Source organism: Vespa velutina, chromosome 17 (genome assembly GCF_912470025.1).
Source record: "Vespa velutina chromosome 17, iVesVel2.1, whole genome shotgun sequence".
NCBI classification, from domain to species: domain Eukaryota; kingdom Metazoa; phylum Arthropoda; class Insecta; order Hymenoptera; family Vespidae; genus Vespa; species Vespa velutina.
Genome location: NC_062204.1, coordinates 3,056,534 through 3,083,547, shown reverse-complemented (window position 1 = coordinate 3,083,547; position 27,014 = coordinate 3,056,534). Strand labels below are relative to the sequence as shown.

At 33.0% G+C, this 27,014-nt stretch overlaps 4 protein-coding genes across 6 annotated transcripts; 3 read left to right on the top strand and 1 right to left on the bottom strand.

The window, feature by feature from the left end:
- Positions 1 to 10,436: 10,436 nt before the first annotated feature.
- On the top strand, positions 10,437 to 12,315 carry LOC124955006 (SWI/SNF-related matrix-associated actin-dependent regulator of chromatin subfamily B member 1). Of its 2 annotated transcripts, none has more exons than XM_047508769.1 (6): positions 10,437 to 10,561; positions 10,709 to 11,179; positions 11,253 to 11,380; positions 11,456 to 11,768; positions 11,835 to 12,011; positions 12,104 to 12,315. In XM_047508769.1, the coding sequence occupies exons 2-6, from the start codon at positions 10,728 to 10,730 to the stop codon at positions 12,141 to 12,143; spliced, it is 1,110 nt and encodes a 369-aa protein (XP_047364725.1). In that variant the 5' UTR covers positions 10,437 to 10,561; positions 10,709 to 10,727; the 3' UTR covers positions 12,144 to 12,315. The 2 variants fall into 2 exon arrangements, with proteins under 2 accessions (XP_047364725.1, XP_047364724.1); XM_047508768.1 differs by having other exon boundaries at positions 10,546 to 10,622.
- A 762-nt stretch (positions 12,316 to 13,077) lies between these two features.
- On the top strand, positions 13,078 to 15,781 carry LOC124955010 (putative tricarboxylate transport protein, mitochondrial). Its single transcript, XM_047508779.1, has 4 exons — positions 13,078 to 13,361; positions 13,909 to 14,343; positions 15,026 to 15,246; positions 15,336 to 15,781. Exons 1-4 carry the CDS (start codon positions 13,202 to 13,204, stop codon positions 15,516 to 15,518), a joined length of 999 nt encoding a protein of 332 aa, XP_047364735.1. The 5' UTR covers positions 13,078 to 13,201; the 3' UTR covers positions 15,519 to 15,781.
- A 799-nt stretch (positions 15,782 to 16,580) lies between these two features.
- Positions 16,581 to 25,877, top strand: LOC124955073 (tetratricopeptide repeat protein 28). The gene is made up of 14 exons (XM_047508964.1): positions 16,581 to 17,207; positions 17,586 to 17,843; positions 17,909 to 18,311; positions 18,385 to 18,942; positions 19,034 to 19,329; positions 19,403 to 19,868; positions 19,957 to 20,364; positions 20,438 to 20,815; positions 20,902 to 21,682; positions 21,777 to 22,450; positions 22,538 to 23,403; positions 23,472 to 23,709; positions 23,780 to 23,998; positions 24,076 to 25,877. The coding sequence occupies exons 1-14, from the start codon at positions 17,184 to 17,186 to the stop codon at positions 24,714 to 24,716; spliced, it is 6,210 nt and encodes a 2,069-aa protein (XP_047364920.1). The 5' UTR covers positions 16,581 to 17,183; the 3' UTR covers positions 24,717 to 25,877.
- On the bottom strand, positions 25,078 to 26,976 carry LOC124955074 (peptidyl-tRNA hydrolase 2, mitochondrial-like). 2 transcript variants are annotated; one of them, XM_047508965.1, is made up of 4 exons: positions 26,889 to 26,976; positions 26,385 to 26,538; positions 26,116 to 26,307; positions 25,078 to 25,722 (listed from the first exon to the last, which is right to left on the bottom strand). In XM_047508965.1, the coding sequence occupies exons 2-4, from the start codon at positions 26,523 to 26,525 to the stop codon at positions 25,540 to 25,542; spliced, it is 516 nt and encodes a 171-aa protein (XP_047364921.1). In that variant the 5' UTR covers positions 26,526 to 26,538; positions 26,889 to 26,976; the 3' UTR covers positions 25,078 to 25,539. The 2 variants fall into 2 exon arrangements, with proteins under 2 accessions (XP_047364921.1, XP_047364922.1); XM_047508966.1 differs by lacking the exon at positions 26,889 to 26,976 and adding an exon at positions 26,628 to 26,687.
- Between the last annotated feature and the right edge of the window lie 38 nt (positions 26,977 to 27,014).

Genomic DNA, 27,014 nt, shown 5'->3' with positions numbered 1-27,014 from the left:
TTCTCTTTTTTTCTCATTCTGGGGCTCTCTTTTCTATTTCATATTTTTCATACTGATTTACTATTATTAATTATGATTTATAAGTTTCGGGTGGGACCCATGGGATGGGGACATGGGTGTGGGCTTCTGTGCGGGTTGCTGTCTCAGCATCGTGTAGAGCTGCATCTATTTTCTTATCTTTCTGCAGCTTTCTTTTCTATCTAATATTTTTCTTCTTTAATTATGTTTTTAATTATGTTATTAATATGTTATTTCTTTTCAGATTTTTATTATGTTATTTATTTTTAATTATGTTATTAATATGTTATTTCTTTTCAGATTTTTATTATGTTATTTATTTTTAATTATGTTTCTTTAATATTTATTTGTTATTTCCTTTTAATTATGTTTTTAATATATTCTTATTAATTATGATTTATAGGTTTTAGGTAGGAACAATTCGATGAAGCGGATTGTTGTTTCAGCAGCATGCAGGGCTACTTTTATTTTTTTATCTTTCAGCAATTCTCTTTTATTACTCATATTTTTCTTCTTTAATTATATTTTTAATTGTGTTATTAATATGTTATTTCTTTTTATTATCTCTTTTCAGAATATAATAATGTTATTTCTTTTTAATTATGTTTTTTAAATATTTATTTGTTATTTCTTTTTAATTATGTTTTTATGTTTTTAGGTTTGTTATTAATATGTTCTTATTAATTTTAATTTTTAAGTATTAGGTAGGACCCATGAGATGAAGCGGACTGTAGTTTCAGCAGCGTGCAGAGCTACTTCTATTTTCTTATCTTTCAGCAGCTCTCTTTTATTACTCATATTTTTCTTGTTTAATAATGTTTTTAATTATGTTTTTTATTATGGTTTTAATTATGTTTTTTATTATGGTTTTAATTATGGTACTAATATATTTTTATTAATTATGATTAACGTTTTAGGTGGGAGCCATGTGATGATGCGGTCTGCTGTTTCAACATCGTGCAGAGTTGCTTCTATTTTCTCATCTTTCTGCAACTCTCTTATCTATTTATATATATTTACTTTCTATTTTATTTATTTTTTATTTATATTCTATGTACATATTATCTTCTATTTTCTTCCTTTTTTCTTTCTCTTGCTTTCTCCTTATCTTTTTCTTTTCCAGGATAGATCATCAAGGGATAGGGTCCACCTGCGGCCGGATGATACATCGCATTGCAGGATCCATCATCGATTTTTACGCGCGAATACGGGAAGGATAGGAAGAACACTGGCGCGCGTGTCGGCGTGCACAAGCGTGGGTGTTCTCGGGCGCGATAAAACTTCGTTTGATTGTTCGTATCGAAAACGCGAATTTAGAGTAGAGTCACCGTTTTTCTAACACTCACGTGAATGAACGCGGGCGCGACTTAAAAGTCCTACCGGGGACTTCGTTTATATTTGCTCGAATATTCGATTAGATTACCTCGCGAACGCGTTTTTTTAGAGTAGAGTCACCGTTTTCCGAATACTTGCGTGGGTGTCCGGGCGCGATTAAAAGTCCTATCATGGACTTCGTTTTAGTGTTGAAATTCGGGGTGCGCGAACGGCTTGCCTTGTAGTGCTGTACATAACTAGCTGGTATTATGATAATTCTCATATTTGTGTGAAGGGGTAAAAACCCTCCGCAAATATCATCGGAAGTCTAAATACCGGTTAACTAATGTCACTTTGGATTTCAACTTAGAGTCACCGTTATTCTAACACTCACGTGAGTGTTCGCGTGCGCGATTAAAAGTCCTACCGGGGACTTCGTTTTGTTTGCTCGAATATTCGATTAGTTTATTTAGAGTAGAGTCACCGTTTTTCGAACACTTGCGTGGGTGTCCGGGCGCGATTAAAAGTCCTATCATGGACTTCGTTTTAGTGTTGAAATTCGGGGTACGCTTCGGATTTCAACTTAGAGTCACCGTTATTCTAACACACACGTGAGTGTTCGCGTGCGCGATTGAAAGTCCTACCGGGGACTTCGTTTTGTTTCTTCGACATTTCGATTAGATTACTTCGCGAATTTGGATAGAACAGTAGAATCTACGTAATTATAACACACGTGAGTGCCGCGAACGCGATAAATGCGCTTTGATTGTTCGAAATTCGGAAGCACGAATTCAGATGTGCTTAATAATCCGTTATGCCTGAGCCGAGGGTGTTGAACGGTAAAGCTTTCTGTAAGTGGAGTCCCTGTAGCTAAGGCTAGATACTTCCTGTTAGCTTTGAACCATGCCCAAAATATCCGAAGCGGAAGGCATAAGGGATCGGTATCGCGGAACGCGGATTTTAGAGTAAATTAGAATCACCGTTAGCCCGTGGGTCTCCACATGCAGCAACTTCCACGTAGTGAGACCTGGGTCGGTATTACTTGCAAAGTCTAATTATAAATCTTATAATACAAGTATTATCGAGCAAATGGCTGCATATTGTACAACTTTTCCATTATCTTTTCAATCTAATGCCAACTAAACATTAACATATTTTCATTTTATATAGCTAATAATACTTCAAAAGAAGAAATATAGGAGAAATCTATTGTACAATAATTTCTCAGAGAAACGAAATAAAAATTTTTCTATCTCTCTTTTATGTCCACTGTCATTTCTATTTATTCTTATATACTCTCATTGATTATCCTTTATATATCTCGGGTGGGACCCACGGGTGGGGCCTGTGGGGGAGGGCTTCTGTGCGGGTTGCTGTCTCAGCATCATATACAACTGTTTCTCTTGTCTTATCTTTTTGGGGCTCTCTATTCTTCTCTTTCTGGGGCTCTCTTTTTTATATCCGGCTCTCGTTTCTATCTCATATTTTTCATTTTTAATTATGTTTTCAATTATGTTATTAATATGTTATTTATGTATTTTTAATATTTATTTATGTTGTTTCTTTCTAATTATATATTTAATTATGTGTTTAATTATGTTTTTGATTATGTTTTTGATTATGATTTATAATGCTGCATCTCTTGTTTCTTTTTCTAGGTCTCATCTATTTATATATATTAATTTTCTATTTGTATTTTATATATGTACATATATATTATTCTGTTTTATATATTTTTTTGTTCTTTTATTTCCTCTTTATCTTTTTCTTTTACAGTATAGGTCATCGAGGGATAGGTTCAACAGCGGCCGGATGATACATCACATGGCAGGATTCATCATCGATTTTTACGCGCGAATACGGGAAGGATAGGAAGAACACTTGCGCGCGTGTCGGCGGGCACAGGCGTGGGTGTTCTCGGGCGCGATTATATTACGTTTGATTGTTCGAATCGAAAACGCGAATTGTAGAGTAGAATCATCGTTTTTATAACACTCGCGTGGGTGTTCGGGCGCGATTGAAGGTCCTACCGTGGACTTCGTTTGATTTTTTCGATATTTCGAGGGGGGTACTTCGCGAATTTCGGCTTAACAGTAGAATCTACGTAATTATAACACACACGTAAGTGTCGCGACGCGATTAGTATTTCTAAGGAGTGCGCTTTGATTGTTCGAAATTCGGAAAGCACGAATTCGGATGTGCTTAATAATCCGTTATGTCTGAAGCGGACGGTGCAAATGGTGGAGCTATCTGTAAGAGGTGTGCTGTAGCTAAGCTACGCATACCCTGTTAGTTAAGAAGCCAGTGCATTGAAGCGGAAAGGTATCGCGGATCGGTATCGCGGAACGCGGATTTTAGAGTAGAGTCACCGTCAGTCCGTGGGTCTCCACATGCAGCAACTTCCACGTAGTGAGACCTGGGTCGGTATTACTTGCAAAGTTTAATTGTAAATTTTTAAATGCAGGTATTACCGAGCGAATGGCTGCATATTGTATTACTTTTCCAATATCTTTTCAAACTAATTCCAACTAAACATTAACATATTGTCATTCTATATAGCTAATAATACTTTAAAAGAAGAAATATAGCAGAAATTTATTGTACAATAATTTCTCAGAGAAACGAAAAGGAAATTTTTCTATATCTCTTTTATGCCTGCTGTCATTTCTATTTATTGTCATTTGCTCTCATTAATTATCCTTTATATATCTCGGGTGGGACCCACGAGTGGGGCCCGTGGGGGAGGGCTTCTGTGCGGGTTGCTGTCTCAGCATCGTGTAAAACTTCGCTTTCTTCTCTTTCTGGGGCACTCTTTTCTCTTTTTTTTCCAGCTCTCTTTTCTATCTCATATTTTTCGTTTTTACTTATGTTTTTAATTTTCTCATTAACATACTCTTATTAATTATGATTTATAGTCTCGGGTGGGACCCATGTGATGGGGCCATGGGTGTGGGCCTCTGTGCGGGTTACTGTCTCAGCATCGTCTAGAGCTGCTTCTATTTTCTTATCTTTCTGCAGCTTTCTTTTCTATCTAATATTTTTCTTCTGTAATTATGTTTTTAATTATTTTATTAACATGTTATTTTTTATTTCTTTTCAGATTTTAATTATGTTATTTCTTTTTATTATGTCTTTTCAGATTTTGATTATGTTATTTCTTTTTATCATGCCTTTTCAGATTTTAATTATGTTATTTTTTTTTATTATGTCTTTTCAGATTTTAATTATGTTATTTCTTTTTATCATGTCTTTTCAGAATTTAATTATGTTATTTTTTTTTATTATGTCTTTTCAGAATTTTATTATGTTATTTCTTTTATTATGTCTTTTCAGATTTTAATTATGTTATTTCTTTTTATTATGTCTTTTCAGAATTTAATTATGTTATTTCTTTTATTATGTCTTTTCAGATTTTAATTATGTTATTTCTTTTATTATGTCTTTTCAGATTTTAATTATGTTATTTCTTTTTAATTATGTATATGTTTTTAATGATATGTTCTTATTATTTATGATTTATATGCCTTAGGTAGGACCCATGGGATGATGCGGGCTGCTTCTTCAGCATCGTGCAGAGCTGCTTCTTTCTTCGTTTCTTTATCTAGCTTTCTTATTTATTTATACATATTTATTTTCTATTATATTCTATTTATAATCTATATATATATATATATATTATGTTTTATTTTATATTTTCTTTTTTTATCTTATTTTCTCCTTAGCTTCTTCTTTTCCAGTATAGATCATCGAGGAATGGATTCATCTGCGGTCTGAAACATCGTTGCATGGCTCGATTCATCATCGATTTTTACACGCGAATACGAGGAGAATAGGAAGAACGTCGGCGCGCACAGGCGTGGATGTTGACGGTGCAGATAAAAATCTTATGGGAGACTTCGTTTTATATGTAAGTAAATTCGATTTATCGCGCGAATGCGATTTTTGGAGTACAGTTACCGTTATTCTAACACTCGCGATTAAAAATCAATGGGTATGGGCTTCTATGCTGGCTGCTATTACTTTTATTGATTGCTTTTCTTTCTCTAGAACTCTTTTATATCTCATATATTTTGTCTCTTTCTGTTCTTATTTTTCAGGGATCATCGAGGCATCATCGAGCAATATTGTGATGTGCGCGAGGGTCTCGTCTATCTTTTCCTTTCTTTCTCATATTTTCTCCGTTTCTTCGTTTTCTCCGGTCTGGATCACCGATTCATCACCGATTTTTACGCGCGAATACGGGAAGGATAGGAAGAACACTGGCGTGCGTGTCGGCGTGCACAAGCGTGGGTGTTCTCGGGCGCGATTAAACTTCGTTTGATTGTTCGAATCGAAAACGCGAATTTAGAGTAGAGTCACCGTTTTTCTAATACTCACGTGAATGTACGCGGCGCGACTTAAAAGTCCTACCGGGGACTTCGTTTCATTTGCTCGAATATTCGATTAGATTACCTCGCGAACGCGTTTTTTTTTAGAGTCACCGTTTTCCGAGCACTTGCGTGGGTGTCCGGGCGCGATTAAAAGTCCTACCATGGACTTCCGTTTAGTGTTGAAATTCGGGGTGCGCGAACGGCTTGCCTTGTAGTGCTGTACATGTAGTTAGCCGATGTAATGACGATCCTCTTATTTGTAAGCGGGGGAAAATCCCTCGACCAAATAACATCGAAAGTCAAAATACCGGTTAACTTATGTCACTTTGGATTTCAACTTAGAGTCACCGTTATTCTAACACTCACGTGAGTGTTCGCGTGCGCGATTAAAAGTCCTACCGGGGACTTCGTTTTGTTTGTTCGAATATTCGATTAGTTTATTTAGAGTAGAGTCACCGTTTTCCGAACACTTGCGTGGGTGTCCGGGCGCGATTAAAAGTCCTATCATGGACTTCCGTTTAGTGTTGAAATTCGGGGTGCGCGAACGGTGTCACCTAGTAGTGCAGTACATGTAGCTGATCGACATTATGACGATCATGTTATTTGTAAGCGGGGGAAAATCCCTCGAGCAAATATCATCGAGAGTCATAATACCGGTTAACTCATGTCACTTCGGATTTCAACTTAGAGTCACCGTTATTCTAACACACACGTAAATGTTCGCGTGCGCGATTAAAAGTCCTACCGGGGACTTTGTTTTATTTCTTCAACAGTTCTATTAGATTACTTCGCGAATTTGGATTTAACAGTAGAATCTACGTAATCATAACACACGTGAGTGTCGCGAACGCGATTAATGCGCTTTGATTTTTCGAAATTCGGAAGCACGAATTCAGATGTGCATAATAATCCGTTATGCCTGAGCCGAGGAAGTCGAACGGTAAAGCTCTCTGTAAGTGGGGTCCCTGTAGCTAAGGCTATATACCTCCTGTTAGCTAAGTCGCCCTAGATATCCGATGCGGCGGAAGGCATAAGGGATCGGTATCGCGGAACGCGGATTTTAGAATAAATTAGAATCACCGTTAGCCCGTGGGTCTCCACATGCAGCAACTTCCACGTAGTGAGACCTGGGTCGTTAATACTTGCAAAGTCTAATTATAAATCTTATAATACAAGTATTATCGAGCAAATGGCTGCATATTGTACAACTTTTCCATTATCTTTTCAATCTAATGCCAACTAAACATTAACATATTTTCATTTTATATAGCTAATAATACTTCAAAAGAAGAAATATAGGAGAAATCTATTGTACAATAATTTCTCAGAGAAACGAAATAAAAATTTTTCTATCTCTCTTTTATGTCCACTGTCATTTCTATTTATTCTTATATACTCTCATTGATTATCCTTTATATATCTCGGGTGGGACCCACGGGTGGGGCCTGTGGGGGAGGGCTTCTGTGCGGGTTGCTGTCTCAGCATCATATACAACTGTTTCTCTTGTCTTATCTTTTTGGGGCTCTCTATTCTTCTCTTTCTGGGGCTCTCTTTTTTATATCCGGCTCTCGTTTCTATCTCATATTTTTCATTTTTAATTATGTTTTCAATTATGTTATTAATATGTTATTTATGTATTTTTAATATTTATTTATGTTGTTTCTTTCTAATTATATATTTAATTATGTGTTTAATTATGTTTTTGATTATGTTTTTGATTATGATTTATAATGCTGCATCTCTTGTTTCTTTTTCTAGGTCTCATCTATTTATATATATTAATTTTCTATTTGTATTTTATATATGTACATATATATTATTCTGTTTTATATATTTTTTTGTTCTTTTATTTCCTCTTTATCTTTTTCTTTTACAGTATAGGTCATCGAGGGATAGGTTCAACAGCGGCCGGATGATACATCACATGGCAGGATTCATCATCGATTTTTACGCGCGAATACGGGAAGGATAGGAAGAACACTTGCGCGCGTGTCGGCGGGCACAGGCGTGGGTGTTCTCGGGCGCGATTATATTACGTTTGATTGTTCGAATCGAAAACGCGAATTGTAGAGTAGAATCATCGTTTTTCTAACACTCGCGTGGGTGTTCGGGCGCGAATAAAGGTCCTACCGTGGACTTCGTTTGATTTTTTCGATATTTCGAGGGGGGTACTTCGCGAATTTCGGCTTAACAGTAGAATCTACGTAATTATAACACACACGTGAGTGTCGCGACGCGATTAGTATTTCTAAGGAGTGCGCTTTGATTGTTCGAAATTCGGAAAGCACGAATTCGGATGTGCTTAATAATCCGTTATGTCTGAAGCGGACGGTGCAAATGGTGGAGCTATCTGTAAGAGGTGTGCTGTAGCTAAGCTACGCATACCCTGTTAGTTAAGAAGCCAGTGCATTGAAGCGGAAAGGTATCGCGGATCGGTATCGCGGAACGCGGATTTTAGAGTAGAGTCACCGTCAGTCCGTGGGTCTCCACATGCAGCAACTTCCACGTAGTGAGACCTGGGTCGGTATTACTTGCAAAGTTTAATTGTAAATTTTTAAATGCAGGTATTACCGAGCGAATGGCTGCATATTGTATTACTTTTCCAATATCTTTTCAAACTAATTCCAACTAAACATTAACATATTGTCATTCTATATAGCTAATAATACTTTAAAAGAAGAAATATAGCAGAAATTTATTGTACAATAATTTCTCAGAGAAACGAAAAGGAAATTTTTCTATATCTCTTTTATGCCTGCTGTCATTTCTATTTATTCTTATATACTCTCATTGATTATCCTTTATATATCTCGGGTGGGACCCACGGGTGGGGCCTGTGGGGGAGGGCTTCTGTGCGGGTTGCTGTCTCAGCATCATATACAACTGTTTCTCTTGTCTTATCTTTTTGGGGCTCTCTATTCTTCTCTTTCTGGGGCTCTCTTTTTTATATCCGGCCCTCGTTTCTATCTCATATTTTTCATTTTTAATTATGTTTTCAATTATGTTATTAATATGTTATTTATGTATTTTTAATATTTATTTATGTTGTTTCTTTCTAATTATATATTTAATTATGTGTTTAATTATGTTTTTGATTATGTTTTTGATTATGTTTTTGATTATGATTTATAATGCTGCATCTCTTGTTTCTTTTTCTAGGTCTCATCTATTTATATATATTTATTTTCTATTTGTATTTTATATATGTACATATATATTATTCTGTTTTATATATTTTTTTGTTCTTTTATTTCCTCTTTATCTTTTCCTTTTACAGTATAGGTCATCGAGGGATAGGTTCAACAGCGGCCAGATGATACATCACATGGCAGGATTCATCATCGATTTTTACTCGCGAATACGGGAAGGATAGGAAGGACACTGGCGCGCGTGTCGGCGGGCACAGGCGTGGGTGTTCTCGGGCGCGATTATATTACGTTTGATTGTTCGAATCGAAAACGCGAATTGTAGAGTAGAATCATCGTTTTTCTAACACACGCGTGGGTGTTCGGGCGCGATTAAAGGTCCTACCGTGGACTTCGTTTGATTTTTTCGATATTTCGAGGGGGGTACTTCGCGAATTTCGGCTTAACAGTAGAATCTACGTAATTATAACACACACGTGAGTGTCGCGACGCGATTAGTATTTCTAAGGAGTGCGCTTTGATTGTTCGAAATTCGGAAAGCACGAATTCGGATGTGCTTAATAATCCGTTATGTCTGAAGCGGACGGTGCAAATGGTGGAGCTATCTGTAAGAGGTGTGCTGTAGCTAAGCTACGCATACCCTGTTAGTTAAGAAGCCAGTGCATTGAAGCGGAAAGGTATCGCGGATCGGTATCGCGGAACGCGGATTTTAGAGTAGAGTCACCGTCAGTCCGTGGGTCTCCACATGCAGCAACCTCCACGTGGTGAGACCTGGGTCGGTAGTACTTGCGATGTATTGAAATCTAATGGTAAATCGCGCAACTTAAGTACTATCGGGCGAATGGCTGCATATTTCAATGTATTTCAAAATCCCTTTAATCTAATTCTGATTAAACACTAAAGTACTAACACTGTACATTGTCAATAATATTATAACGGGTAAATAGATAAGATATAGTTCAATTCAAAGATAATTTTTTTAAATTCGCAAATTTATATACTGATTATCAGATGTGTCAATTATATTTTTTATTCCTTATGCTTTCGTCGTGAAAGAAATGCATATCGTTATGGTATTAAGCACGTATTGCTGCGAGATTCACGTTATCATCAAAGAAAGGTTATACATATAAGAGACTGAAAAGTGTTATTTCAGTCTACTAAACTACTTACTCTCACTTACACAAAACCAATAATTATTTACACGTAAAAGGGAAATAACCAACATAATCGATACGATAGAAGCATAGTAAAGACACAATAATATATTCCTGACTAGGAAATAGTTCCTCGCTTATTTTCGTAATTCATATTCTATCTGTACTTATCGCTGAAGTCACACACGCTTCGAATAAAAGATAGTAAACAGCCTTAATGATATTGTTATGGCTACTAGCGCACTCTATGGGGTAGCAAATATTATTTGTACGGTGTGATCGTAAATATTCCTATAAAATTTTATATTTTAGAATATACAAAAAATTTCTTATATCTTAATAATTTATAATTATCGAAATGTGTGCATAACTACACATTATTATGTTATCAAATTTATATAATTTTATAACATTTTTTCGATTTTTTCTATCGATAATATACCATATATTTATCGACTTGATTATCCTCTTAAGTAATTAGTTCGTTCCAGAGAGCGGTTAAGTATGGCGATATTTCTGCCATCTGTAGGAGTATATTATTGTGGATCAGACAGTGGTAGGTTCAATTAACAGCATTCTTGATTACAAAAATTAAGTTTTATGTTGTTTAGAGAAAAGTATTTTCTTTTTAAATAAATAAGTAATTTTATGTTTATAACCATTATGCGATATATTTGACGATAATATCATCCTTGTTTTGTAGTGAAAAAAAAAAAAATAACATGGCATTACGTACTTATGGAGATAAACCTATAAGTTTTCAAGTGGAGGAAAATGGAGAATATTATTGTATTGGCTCCGAAGTGGGCAATTATTTGCGGCTTTTCCGTGGTTCATTATATAAACGTTATCCTGGTATGTTCAGAAGATCTATAACTAATGATGAACGTAAAAAATTGGTAGAACTTGGATTAAGTCAACACGTTCTTGCATCAAGCGTATCACTTTTAAGAGCTAGCGAAGTAGAAGATATTATCGAAGGTAATGATGACAAGTATAAAGCCGTATCTGTGCATTCGACCGAACCCCCTGCTCCTAGAGAGGGAAAATCTAAAAAGTCAATGGCATGGGTACCAAGTTTGCCAAACAGTTCACATTTAGATGCAGTACCACAAGCTACGCCTATAAATCGGAATAGAGTTCATAATAAAAAAGTCAGAACATTTCCACTGTGGTAAATAATAATTGTAAATTTAGGAGTATAAGGTTTAATAGTATAGAAATTATATTTATTGTATCTGTTATAGTTTTGATGATACAGATCCATCTGCAAATTTAGAAAACGCAGCACAACAGGAAATGCTTGTTCCAATACGCTTAGATATGGAAATAGAAGGTCAAAAATTAAGAGATACTTTTACTTGGAATAAAAATGGTATTTATGATTTCATTAAAATATCTAAATCGAATATAGTTTGAGTTGCATAAATATTTATATTATTTTCTACAGAAAGTCTTATAACACCGGAGCAATTTGCAGAGGTATTATGTGATGATCTAGATTTAAATCCATTAACTTTTGTTCCTGCTATAGCACAAGCTATAAGACAACAAATAGAAGCTTTCCCACAAGAAACAATTTTAGAAGAACAATGTGATCAAAGAGTAATAATTAAATTGAACATACATGTTGGTAATACTTCCTTAGTAGATCAAGTAGAATGGGATATGTCAGAAAAAGAAAATAATCCTGAGAAGTTTGCAATGAAATTATGTGCTGAATTAGGACTTGGCGGAGAATTTGTTACAGCTATTGCTTATAGGTAATTTTAAATATTTATCATAGATGTATCATCTGTATGTTATATTCATCTTTACATTTTTATCAGCGTTCGTGGTCAATTATCGTGGCACCAAAGAACATATGCATTTTCTGAAGCACCATTACCGACAGTAGAAGTACCATTTAGACCTCCTTCCGAAGCGGATCAATGGGCTCCCTTTTTAGAAACCTTAACTGATGCAGAAATGGAGAAGAAAATAAGAGATCAAGATAGAAATACTCGGTAAAATATATAAATATTAACTAACTAAGGCATCTAACGATACATTTTCAATAATTATTAATTCTAAATTTTATTTTCTATTTATGTTTTAGACGTATGCGAAGATTAGCAAATACCACACCAGGATGGTAAATAACATGGACCATAGTATTATTTAAGATAAGGAATATTGTTTATTTCATATATTTGTTTACCTAGAACTGAAGTTTTAACACCAACTTCTAATTCTCATTTAAAAAAGGAAAAAAAAAAAAAAGAAAAAAACTGAAACTACTTTAATAAAAGAATAAAGAAAAAATGCAAATAGGAAATAAAATATATCAACATTATCGGATAAATTCATATAAATATATTACGTTTATTAAACTATTCATTGATTTATTTTTTTTCCTACTAGTTTGCAAGATATTATTAACATTTTTATACAAATAAATCACCACTTTTAAAAAATTATATTTTATTTAAAATTTAGATATTTCACTGTTTGTGAATTTAAAATTAATAAAAGTAAGAAAATCATTCGTATATTTATAAATCATTCAGATCCAAACATATTTTATATAATAATTGTTTTAAAAACTAAAACTTATTTAAATAAGAGAACTTTGTTTCACGTTCTTTTTATAAATAAATCAATAGACGTAAAATAGTATAAGATACAGGTAATAAAATTATTTAAAAAAATATATATATATATTTATAAATGACCTATTTTAATTAAATAATCATAGTTGATAAAACATTGAATAAAAATACGAATAAAACCTATGTAAATGAAAATAATCAGTAACTTCAGCAGATTTTACACTTAAATGCATATGTAAGCATAAAAAAGATACGTCATCATTTTTTTTTTTTTTTTTTTTTTTTTTTTTTTTTTTTTTTTTTTTTATGGAAGACAAGATCGTCGGTAACAAAGAAGAAAACCTATAGAAATATATATGTATATGCATATAATTTGAAAAAAAAAATCAACAAAAAATTTTTCTTTTTACCAATGATCATTTTGTTTATACATTAGACTTTAATAAAGTTACGTATAATAAGAAAAAGAATAAGAAGTCATACGACGACAAAAGAGAAGAAGGGGAATCGAAGTATCGTTAGGCGGGACACATGACTTAATCAGACCAGTTCAGTTTCAACGTCTTGAGCGAGAAGGGACTGCCGGTTTTATTGTTAGGAGTAACATGGATTCACCTTGGTTAAAATATCAATTTACAGAAGAATCATCGATTATATCGGCATACAATAGCAATAATCCATTTATAAGAAGACCATGGCTTCAAAACGGTCCGGTTGCGGCTGCTGTTGGTGGTACTAACATCGGTTTCAAAGGAATCGTAGCTGGTACACAATTTTTGTTTAATAATTTCATAATACCTACCTTTTTTTTTTTATTTTTTTTTTTTTATTTTTTAATCTTATCATATTAACTAGAAAACATTGACTTTTGACATCTGTCAAGAATAGATGAGATAACACTAGTTCGCATCAAGTGGTTATATATATATATATTTATATATATATATATTACATATATATTTATATATGAACATATATATATATATATATATATATATACATACATACATAATATACATGATTTAACACGTGTAGGTACGTGTTCGGTCATTGAATGAACGAATGAAAGAAAGTGAAAGAGATAGTTAATCTGATGCTTATTTTATGGTGTGATAGTTCGAAGGTCAAGACCCCATTAACCTTAAATAAATATAAAAAATATATTTACCTTCAAAATTATACAATCACAGCGATATATTTTTTATATTTTGTATCGACCCATATACGTTCTATTTTACACTTTTTTTTTATATTTTTGACTGCGTGATAAATGTATGTAGTCCATTGAAATAAATATTCTATATCTTTGTAGGTGGTATTACTGGTGGTATAGAAATTTGTATTACATATCCAACTGAATATGTAAAAACACAACTACAATTGGATGGTAAAAGTGGAGCTGGTAAAGAATACACAGGAATATGGGATTGTATAACAAAAACTGTAAAGACTCGTGGATTCTTTGGACTATATAGAGGTCTATCTGTTCTCCTTTATGGGTCTATTCCAAAATCAGCAGTACGTTTTGGTGCTTTCGAGTCAATAAAGAAAAGATTGGTCGACGATGACAGAAATCTGAATGCTCAAAGAAAACTTTTGTCAGGACTTTGCGCTGGTGTATGTGAAGCCGTTTTTGTAGTGACTCCTATGGAAACTGTCAAAGTAAAATTCATTAATGATCAAAGATCCCCAAATCCCAAGTTTAAAGGATTTTTTCATGGTGTAAGATTGATAGTTAAAGAATATGGTAAGTGTTCCTAGATTTACAGGGTTTTTTTTTTCCCATACCAAAAGAAAATTATGTTACAATATAGATATTATGTATATATTTTTTTATCATGAATTTCTGAAAAATATATTCTTTTCATTAGCGTTAAAAACATTCCTAAATCTATCGTACAGAATGCATATGATGCATTATGTATTCTTATGTAATGTCTATCAATATTTATGAGTGAGTCTTCATTTCTTAAAAAATATGAACATCATTGTGAACAATACTTTTATTTTTATCATACTGATATTAAATTTATCACGTTTTAGTACATAATTTCTTGATTGATAAAAAAAACAGTTAAATTATGAAATGTGGACAAATATCTTGTAAATGAATGATAGTGATAATTGTATATGTACAATTTATCCTTGAACCGTATTAACTTCAATGGTGCAAAGGAAAGATAATACTGCTCATAAACCTTGGTTTACAAGATTAAGATAGTAAGACATGTTTTTACTCTGTCATTATTCCTATTAATAACTAACTACATTTGTATCCTACTCTGTTTTTTGAATTTTTTATTTAATGTTCGATTAATATACTTTGTTTTCTTAATATCTGTAAGTTATTTCTGTGAATGTGTTTTAATTAATAAAAACAAATAAATATATTTTTCTTTCATTATTTAATATTGTAATTTTTTCAACAGGATTTAAGGGGGTATACCAAGGTGTTATGCCTACTATTTTGAAACAAGGTTCTAATCAAGCAATTCGATTTTTTGTAATGGAAACATTAAAAGACTGGTATAGAGGTGGTGACAATACTAAAAATGTTCCTAAAGTTGTTGTTGGTGCATTTGGTGTCTGTGCTGGAGCAGCTTCAGTTTTTGGAAACACTCCTATTGATGTTGTAAAAACTAGAATGCAAGTATGTAACAATTTTGTCCACTGTCTTTTTTTATTTAATTGTTTCACGGTTATATAAATTTTCAATACAATATTTCTCCTTTATTCCAGGGTTTGGAGGCATCGAAATATAAAAGCAGTATAGATTGCGTTATTCAAGTTTGGAAAAAAGAAGGTCCATTTGCTTTTTATAAAGGCACTATTCCAAGATTAAGCAGAGTATGTTTGGATGTTGCTATAACATTTATGATTTATGATTCATTTATGGATCTGTTTAACAGTGTTTGGCCATGAGAAAATTTGCATTTATAGAATTTTTATTTCTTTATATTATCGTGAGTGATATATCATGTAAACCTTATGAGCATGTTTGCGTAATGTGTTCGTACAGTAATGATTGAATTTTCTTTTTTATAGTAAATTAATTATTGTTTAGAGATATAGTTTATTAAATTCGTAAACTTTTTTGTTTTACGCATTGATAATTCGATATATTTTAGTAGAAAATAGAATATCTACTGAATTTACTGCACAAAATACATTTATATATTTATATATATTATATATATATATATATATATATATATATATATATATATATATATATATATAAACCAAACATATATTATAGCACAAAGTTATATTAATTTAAAGAAGATATATATTTTACATTCAATACGCGCATTGTATTTGAAATATATTAGAGAAAATATTATATAATGATAGTTTAAATAATACATAAACATTCCATGATATTAATACACATGTACTTATGTGCGTATGATTATATTGTAAAAATATCTGTGCCAGAAAAAAATGATATGTATGTTTAAATAGAGAATTTATATACATATATAGTTAATTTTATAAGTATATGCACAGTTTTATACTTAGAGAAATGTTTCAAAATGTATTAAATAATGTATATATAATTGAAAGTCAGTTTTACAGAAAACGTAAACTTCAACGAAATAAAAGAGATTATAACTTTGCATAAATGACGCAAATGTATTTAATAAAGCTTCAAATATTGATATTTCACCATTAACATTTTGATTGTAATATATTACAATTATTAATTAAAATAATAATGCCTTATTATATAAAAATTATACTGTTTAGCAATGCGGATATGCCACATGAGATATCTATGTTATTTTCTATTATGTACAAAAATTATTTACATATTATTATATCAATATTTCTAAATGATATCGTGAATGTAGATGTATATAAAATAACCTTCAATCAATTTACTATAAGTATATTTACTTAAATGTGATGAAACACTTCCTGTTTTGATTATACTTGCTAATTGTTGGAATTTAAATAATTTAACAAAGCTTAAAGTATATAAAGAATCAATGGAGATTACAAAGAAAAGTTAAAAAGTAGTAGGAAGGAGATTATATTATATATTAAAGATGTATGTGTAAGATTCCAATTTTCTACGCGCTCTTCTTACAGATGGGGACTTATATTTTACATTCATAAAACACAGCCACACATACATGAAGTATTGGTAAACTGTATACACAAGTAACGAAGAGGGGTCCGAAAAAGTAGAGGGGAGCATAGATGCAGACAGTGCCGGCCCCACTCTGGGCCCAAGGGAGAACCCCCCACATTCCAAGATGGCTGTGCCTAAGGAATGCAGTGGGTGCCCCCCTAAGACGCCTTCCTCCCTTCTTTTTTATTAATCGGATCAATTTATCGAGTCTAGAGAAAAGAAGACTTCAGATACCTAGACGAAATAGTGAAGTATACGCGATTACGATTAAAGAAATAAGTAATAAGAAAAAAATTGATCGCACGTTAAATGTAAACGAGAAAAAGAGAGGAAAGTGCGAGAAAGACTAGAAAGGACCTTACGTATTAAAGCCCGAAGCCTTATCTAATGGAGCTCGTTTGCGGCAGATAATGCCCATGCAGGAGGATGTTCCCGGCTCGTCTTAAGCAATGTCTCATAGGGATATCTCTGAGGTAATGATGTTAGTTTTCTTACACAATTTTTTCTAAATGAAATGCTTTTCTTCCCTTAATTAAATTTTCACCAAATTTTTATTGAATCAATGTTATTTATAATAACATTTGTAAATATATAATAAATCATAAAAATTATTTATATATATATTTAACTAATATCTCATTCATTTAAATATATTCATTTAAACTAGATATGTTTCCTTGTATATTTCATTAAAAAAAGTAAATATTATGAATTATATTTTAAATTATTTGTGCATATCATTTGACATTGTTTTGATATCTAATTGTATCTTTATTTATATACTTTCATTACACTTATTTTATATACTTTATTATATTTATTTTATTAAGTTACTTCAATATATATTATAGGTGGAGCCCGAAGGTACGTCGGCCTTGGCCGCTGGATCCAGATCATTATTCCTAGAGACTGTACGGCGTAGCAATGCAGCATGTCAGAATGGAGATTATGCACTTGCTGCGACTTTATATACTGAAGCCTTGGCCTTGGATCCACTCAGTCATGTATTATATTCAAACAGATCAGCTGCACGATTAAAAATGGGCTTATTTGCCCTTGCCCTTCAAGATGCTGTAAGGGCTACAGAACTTAGTCCACAATGGCCAAAGGTATGCGTATATCCATTTATGCATTTACAACATAAATGGAATCAATAATTTTTCTGTATATTTAGGCATATTATCGTCAAGGTGTTGCTTTACAATGTTTGGGCAGACACGGGGAAGCCCTTGTAGCATTCAGTACTGGATTAGCTCATGATCCTTCCAATTGTCAACTATTATCTGGTTTAGTAGAAGCTTCTTTAAAATCTCCTTTAAGACCAACGTTAGAACCAACATTTCAGCAATTGCGGGCAATGAAATTAGATGAATCTTCTTTCGTTGTAATATCTGTTGTTGGTCAAGAACTTCTTGGTGCAGGACAATATAAAGCAGCTGCTGGTGTGTTAGAAGCTGCACTCACAATTGGTTCATGCAGTTTAAAATTAAGGGGTTCCGTTTTTTCTGCCTTATCTAGTGCATATTGGGCATTAAATTCTTTAGACAAAGCAATTAATTATATGCAACAAGATTTGGGTAGGTTTGGTGATTAAAAAATATAAAGGTATTATTATTCAGTTACTATTCATTTGACAAACATTGCTTTTAGGTGTGGCGAGATCTCTAGGAGATACACAAGGTGAATGCAGGGCACATGGAAATTTAGGATCTGCTTATTTTAGTAAAGGCAGTTACAAGGAAGCTTTAACAGCACATCGATACCAATTAGTTTTGGCTATGAAATGTAAAGATACTCAAGCAGCGGCATCTGCTTTGACAAGTCTAGGTCATGTTTATACAGCTATTGGTGACCTTCCAAATGCATTAGCTTCACATAAACAATGTGTGCAATTAGTAAAACAAATGGGTGATCGTCTTCAAGAAGCTCGTGAAATTGGCAATGTTGGAGCAGTTTATCTAGCTATGGGAGAATTTGAAAGTGCTGTAGACTGTCATACGCAGCATTTACGAATAGCAAGACGCTTAGGAGATCGCGTAGAAGAGGCAAAGGCATTCAGTAATTTGGGATCATCGCACCACTATTGCAGAAATTTTGGTCAAGCAATGGCTTATCACGAAAATGTTTTGAGAATAGCTCAGGAACTAGGGGATAGGGCAATAGAAACAAGAGCTTATGCAGGACTGGGTCATGCTGCAAGATGTGCAGGTGAAATACTTTTCCGAACGAAACATAATGAGGAAAGCAATGGAGAAGTGAACTTTATTATGTAATTTCTTTCAAATGTATTCTAATGTAGGCGATCTTGCTCAAGCCAAGCTTTGGCATCAGAGACAACTCGATGTCGCGCTAGCAACAAAAGACAAAGTAGCAGAAGGTCGGGCATGCAGTAATCTAGGAATAGTTTATCAGTTACTTGGTGAGCATGATGCTGCACTTAAGTTACATCAAGCACATTTGGGTATTGCCCGAGCTTTGGGTGACAGAGCTGGTATGGGCAGGGCCTATGGAAATATTGGAAATGCTTACAATGCTTTGGGATATTATGAACAGGCTATTAAATATCATAAGCAAGAATTGACCATAAGTAAAGAGGTAATATTTTTAAATATATTCTGACAAACTAAAATAAAGTCTATATTTACATAATTATTATGATTTTTCGTAGGTCAATGATCGTAGTTCAGAGGCAAGCACTCATGGAAATTTAGCAGTAGCATATCAAGCTGTGCAAGGCCATGAAGCTGCATTGAGACATTACAGAGCACACTTGGCAATAGCTCGTGAATTGAAGGATACAGCTGGTGAAGCATGTGCACTACTTAATCTTGCTAACTGTTTATCATCACGAGGAAGATTTGAAGAGGCAGTTCCATATTATGAGCATTATCTTATGTTGTCTCAGGAATTACATGATGTAGAAGGAGAAGCTAAGGCATGCCATTTTTTAGGATATGCACATTATTGTTTAGGAAACCATAGAGAGGCAGTGAGATATTATGATCAAGATTTGGCCTTAGCCAAAGATTTGCAAGATAAATCTGGAATGGGAAGAGCATATTGTAATTTAGGATTAGCACATTTAGCTTTAGAAAATTTGGATACTGCCTTGGAATGTCAAAAATATTATCTGGGTAAGAATACACTATTGGATTATATTTTAAGATCATTTCACCATGGTATATTATAGGATAAACTGAATATTTGTCTACTTAAATGTAGCCATAGCCCATATGACCAAACACTTAGCCGGTAAATTTCGGGCTTTGGGAAATATTGGGGATTGTCTTTTACGTCTTGGCGAAGCAGAAGAAGCTATTAAAATGCATCAGCGTCAATTAAACTTAGCACGACAAGCTGCTGATCGTAGTTTAGAAGCGGCTGCTTATGGAGCTTTAGGAATTGCTCATAGAGCAACAAAGAATCTTGACAAAGCTCTTGGGTTTCATACACAAGAACTTACATTAAGACAAGAAGCTGGTGATTTACGAGGAGAATGTAGAGCTCACGGTAATTTAGGTGCTGTTCATATGGCATTAGGTCAATACACACATGCTGTTAAGTGTTATCAAGAACAATTAGAAAGAGCAAAGGAATTGGCAGATTCTGGTGTTGAAGCACAAGCATTAGGTACAACTTAAACAAAAAAACATGTTAATAAGATTAATGGTTCAATCTAACATTAGTTTTTTACATTTTATAGGAAATTTGGGAATAGCTAGACTAAATATGGCTCATTACGAAGATGCAATTGGATATTTTGAACAACAATTGGCAACTTTAGAACCATTGACTACAGGTACATCTTTACTTGACAAAGCTAGAGCATTGGGAAACTTAGGCGATTGTTATGAAGCCTTGGGAGATCCAGAAGAAGCTATTAAATGTCATGAACAACAATTAGCTGCGGCTATAAAACTAAAAAGTATAAGAGATCAAGAAAGAGCATATAGAGGTTTAGGAAGAGCTCGCGAAGCATCGGGAAATTTACAAGAAGCTTTAGTTTGTTTTGAAAAAAGATTAGTAACTGCACACGAAGTCGATAGTCCAGAAGCAAGAGGTGCAGCTTATGGTGATTTAGGTTTGTATTATATTCAATGAAATATTTCAATAAAATATTTATGTGCGATCTTAGAATAGAAAATATGTCTCCTATTTTCCTTATAGGTAGAGTACATGCAGCTTTAGGAAATCATGAACAAGCTGTTAGTTGTTTGTCACATCAACTTGCTCTTGCTAGAGGTCTTGGTGATAAAGCTGCTGAAGCTGAAGCTGCTAGTGGATTAGGGGCTGTTCATTTATTAATGGATGATCCTAATTCAGCATTGAGACATCATCAGTTAGAACTTTCTATTGCTGAAGGCTTAAATGCTGCTGGATTACAAGCCAGAGCTTGTGCAAATTTGGCTATGACTCAGGAAGCACTCGGTCAATATGAGGAGGCTATAAGATTACAAGAACAATCATTAAGTTTAGCTGCTGCAGCTGGAGATCAATTAGCCAGAGCAGCAGCGTTTTCCAGTTTAGGAAGATTACATCACTTATGTGGTGATTTATCAAGGGCTTTAAGTTATTTACAATCAGGATTATCTTTATCTGAAGGTTTAGGAAGGAGAGAAGAAGCAGCTAGGTTAAAATATAGACTTGGTCTTGTTCATTGGGAAGCTGGAGAAGCAACAACTTCTGTAGAACATTTGGAAAAGGCTGCAAATCTTTTAGAATCATTAGATGGATCATCTTCATCTCTCATTTGTGGACAACCTAGCAAAAACGAGCTATTAACGGAAACGTATAGAATGTTGCAAAAAGTATTGATTAGTTTAAATAGAGCAGAGGAAGCATTAAATTGGGCAGAAAGATCTAGACGATCTAGAACTAATTCTTTGGATGATACAGCTCATTATTCAGAAATTATTGACAGACAAAGAGGAATGATATTGTATTATAGGTATAAATATTAATAGATATTAATATTGTTAATGTGAAAAAAAAAAAAATAATAAAAAACTAAAATCTCAAATAAGGTAAATTTACAATTTTAGTGAAGTGGGTAATGAGCTGCATGCATGGTGTTTAGCTCCAGGTCGAGGACTTTTAAGATTTCATTCAACAACATTGGACGATGGTATGACTTTAGAACAGAAAGTGTTACAAGCTCGTGAAGCACTTTTAGACGAATCCAATGAGCTCGCGGAAGAATCAACAAAAATACCAACGAGAGGGCATCATCTTAATGCGAGTTCTTATAGTTTAAGCAGTTTATTTAGCGTTGGCTCTGTTAGTTCACGAGCTGGAAGCGCACGTTGGGGACGAGGAGTTAAGGGACCTACATGGCAGTCACCATTGCCGATTCAGTTACTTTATGATTTACTCTTAGCACCATTCGAAGATTTATTGCCTCCTGTTAGAAAGGAACTTATTATGGTGGTCGAAAAGTCTCTCTATTTGGCACCATTTCCAGCTTTACAATCAAATCCAGGAGAGGATTATTTATGCGAAAGATTTTCTTTATTAATCGTACCATCGCTTGCAGCTCTTAAGAAAAGATCGAAAACTCCTATGCCCGAAGGTGGTGCTACTGTAGCTGCTCTAGTTGCAGGAAATCCTACTCTTCCAGAGGATATTAGAGAAGAATATGGATGGCCAGAAAGTGCAGCTTCTACTGAAACAGAATCTGAAATAGTCGCAGAACTTTTAGAAGCACGTGCTCTAATAGGTGAGTACATTATAATAAATATGTGTTCCTTTAGTTAAAATAAGAAAACACACATACACACACATATATATATGTTCAATTTTTAAGGCGTGGAAGCTACAAGATCAGCAGTTTTAAGATCTCTACCAGATGCAGAATGTGTGCATTTAACTGTACCAGTTTTTTGGAATTCTACTAGTCTAGCACTTACGTCTGATCAATGTGAAGAAGGAACTGAAAAACCAGCTTATTTGTTAAGTTCTTCGGATATTCTAAAATTACGAATATCTGCTAGATTAGTGGTAATATCCAGTGGTCATTGTTGGAACAGTACTGAAAACACGGCTCCTTCATCAGACGGGATACAAAATCTTACAAAAGCATTATTAAATGCTGGAGCACAGTGTGTACTAATAGGCATGTGGGCAGTTCCTCCTACAGCTGGTAGTATTTTATTGCGAGCATTTTATAGTGCCATGTTACAAGGTGCTAGGGCATCAAGAGCTTTAGCTGAAGCAATGCAAACAGTACAACATACACGACATTTTGCTCATCCAGCAAATTGGGCAGGATGGTTACTTATTGGAGGAGATGCAAGATTATCAAATAAGGTAGCTCTTATGGGTCAGGCTCTAGCTGAATTATTGCGTGGAGGACCTGAACAAAGTCGAGATGCTTTACGCGTCACTCTTCACTTAGTAGAAAAATCATTACAAAGAATACATCGTGGTCAAAAGAATGCCATGTATACGACGCAACGTAGTATTGAAAATAAAGTAGGAACGGCTGCTGGTTGGCGAGAACTTTTAATGTCGGTAGGATTCAGATTTGAGCCAGCTGGAAATGGTATACCATCTTCTGTATTCTTCCCACAAAGTGATCCTGAAGAAAGATTAACAAGATGTAGTGCTAGCTTACAAGCTCTTCTAGGATTAGGACCATCATCATTACATGCTCTAGCTAGGCTTTTGCAGGTAAAAAATAAAATTTCTTAATAAACATAAAGTATCCTATTTATTATAAATATATCTATAATATATAGGCCCCGGAAGCGGCAGAAGACGTTATTGCTGCAATGAGAAGAGCTAGTTGTGCAACTGAAGGACAGGAAATCTCTTTACCTGTACAAGTTTGGAGAGCACCTGGATCTCATGAATTGTTTGCAAGTTTAGGATTTGATCTTATGGAAGTTGGCCAATCTGAAGTTACTTTAAGAACAGGAAAACAAGCTTCGCGTAGAGCCGTGCAATTTGCTTTGCAAGCACTTCTTGCTTTATTTGGTAATAATCCTATGTTATTTGTGTCTTGATATTTAATGTTACAAATCTAACGAAACTTTTTTGATATCAGATACACAAGAAGCCCCAAAGAGTCTTAGCATAGATTCTAGCAGTTCAATGGAAAGCTTAGCATCAGTTGCAAACACTGAAAAAAATGTTATAGAACGGCCTAGATTAGGAGGAGCGTTTGCAAGTTACGTACGGCATCGTGGAGAACCAGATGGAAAAACTATGGAACCACCAAATATTCCAATAACTATATCTCGTCAACAATGTCAAAGTGGTGGAGGTAAATTGTTATTAATTCTAATTTATATTTACTTATTATTACATTATATTTTCACAAATTTCACATGCTTTTTATAGGTGAATCAGATGTTGCTTTTACACCTAGTCCTCCAGTAGCACTTAATTTGAATCATCAAACGCGTATTAGAAATTTATATCCTGATCAAAATGTAAGACCAGGATCAAGTTCAAGTAGTTCAGTAACTGATTGGGATAATGGTCATGCTACTGTTTTAAGACGGCAACCGCTGCCACCTTTACCAACTACTGTATTAGAACGATTAAGTGTTAGAACAGAAGTTGGATCTAACGCTCCAAGAAAGCCACGACATCCTACAACTAACGAAGATATATGTTCTCAAACTGATTCCACACAGGCTACAGAAACACATCCACAAAACTTAAGAAATATAGCTACATCTTTAACGAGTTTAACACGCGAATTAACACCTACTATTTCTGAAGTATACCATGAACGAAATTTAGGATTAGGACTGGCTCCATCTTTATCAAAATTATTGGAAGAAGTGAGTTCTGTGCCTGAAAGAGAAGAAATTCAAACATCACGGACAAATCACAATCAAACTCAAAATTGGATACAAAATGATACAGAATTATGTCGGAGGGATGAGGCTGATGGTAGATCTATTGCTGAATCACAGTGTAGTGCTACCAGCTCTAACAAAATTCATAGGAAGGCACCACCACCTCCAGTATAATTTTTCTTTTATTTATATATTATATTTATAAGTACTATGTGAGAGAGAGAGAGAGAGAGAGAGAGAGAGAGAGAGAGAGAGAGAGAAAGAAAGAGAGAGAGAGATATATATATATATAGAGAGTAATCCTGGATAATAGTACTGGGTACCAAAGAATGGAACATATTAATTTTAATCAGAGATTATCAAGTTTTTATTAAAATAATATCAAAAAGTTCAAGATAATCCAAAATAAACATATTGATTAGATACTTAATTTTGTTTTGGTAGTTGCATGCAAAAAATGTACTATATTATCCTTAAGAATATATAAAGATATAAAGTTATAGTAAGATTCATTAAGATAATTCACATGCAATACTCGTTTCTAAAAACAATTTATTCATTTATATACCTTGATTCATTCATCGTGTTTCAATATACAGTATTGCATTTCCCAGTAATTTATATATAATGCATATATCTTAATTTTGTTCTTTTAGTTAGAATTATTCCACTCAATTGTGTATTTTTTTTTCTTTTTCTTTTTTTCCTATTTTTTTTTTTTTTTTTTTTTTTTTTATTTTTTTTTTTTATTTTTTTTTTCTTTTTTTTTTTTTTTCTTTTTTTATGTAAAATTGTTCTCAATCAACAATTGTGTATTATGGAAGAGTTAAGCTATTTTATGCTTTACATTTTTTTTTACAGTATTTTATATAAATAAATTTTGTTATAGAAATTTATTTAAATTATTAATGATCAAACCTTCCAAAGATTGGAAAGGAATATTTTAATATAAATTCATTTCAATAATAAAAAAAATGTACAATTTTTTTAAAGAATGCTAATAAAGTTTCAAACACCCAGTTACTAAGTTTACCAAATGCGCTGGCCCAGGGCCCACTCCACATACAGTTCTACTTCCTGGAGCTACTTGTGTGCGTCCTGCATCTTGTATTACATTTGTTATTAGACCAGCATCTCTGGCTGCTTTTGCTACTGCTCTTAGTTCATCTTCATTATTTACCTAAACATTATTTTTTTCATTAACTACCTTTTTATAATTATTGTATAAAAATAACACAATGTGTCTATTTATGTTTTCGGTTAGCGAATTAGATTATATATGTGACATGTATTTGTGCCGAAAAAATATAATAAAGGGAAAATATTGTTATGTTATATTTATATTATATTTTACTATACATTCACATTATGTTGAAGAATATTATCTAATAAGAATTATATGAGCTCTTGTTTTAGAGAGCTAAAAAGCATATAAGAAATTATACAAATCTATTTACAAAATAGCATTAAACAGAGATGCAAAAAATTGTTTTTCCTTTTGTGCATTATTAATTTTTCAGTTAAAAAATTTCATTAAAAATTATAATTGTAATTTTAGTTATAAACGACATACCTTGACAGTGACTTTTACTTGACCAGAATTTTCCCAAGCTTTTAAAATAGGTGGATACTTTTGAGCAATTTTATAAGCTGCTACAGCCGCATGTGCACATTGAGCCACAACTTTTCCTTTACCCATTTTTAAATCACTTCTTACAACTAATACTAATTTACAATCTTGATTATCATCGAACTCTGAATATGCCTAAATAAAATAATTTTGTTATTAAATAGTTTATTAAATTTCTTTCATTTTAACAAATAAAGATTTAATATACTTACAATACAATTATCATCTGATACAGATTTTTTATCTATTCGATACATTATTAATTTATATATACAATAACCAGCCATGGTACAAATTACAAACCCAATGGTAGTATCTACACCATTTTTTAGGGGTGATTTTAAAATATCCATTTTTTACAAAATGCTGTAAAAAGATACAAAAATATATAAGATTAATACATAAGTTCCTTGCTCTTTATCTAATTAAAAAATATTACTCTTTTTTTTTTATACTTTTATAATATTTTTTCTGCTTCACAAAAATATTGTTTCTATATATTTATGTATATATCGTCCTAAGGATAATTTTTAAAATATGTTTTCCAAACGATTTTATATAAAAGTACAGAATACAAAAATGAAAGAATTTTGACAATAAATGATGGAATCAATTAATTTATCAACGTAATATTAATTCAAATTATTTTTACACTCAAGTTAATACATTTTCTTATTCAAATATTAATATATATTATTAGAATATATTACAATTACACGTTTCAATAAATTAACGTAGCGTTAGGAAATATATTTTGTATAGGTGAACACACATTGAACGTTTTATATACAAAGTCAAGGAAAGTACAAAATGAGTTTTCATGAGAATTTATTAAAAAAGTT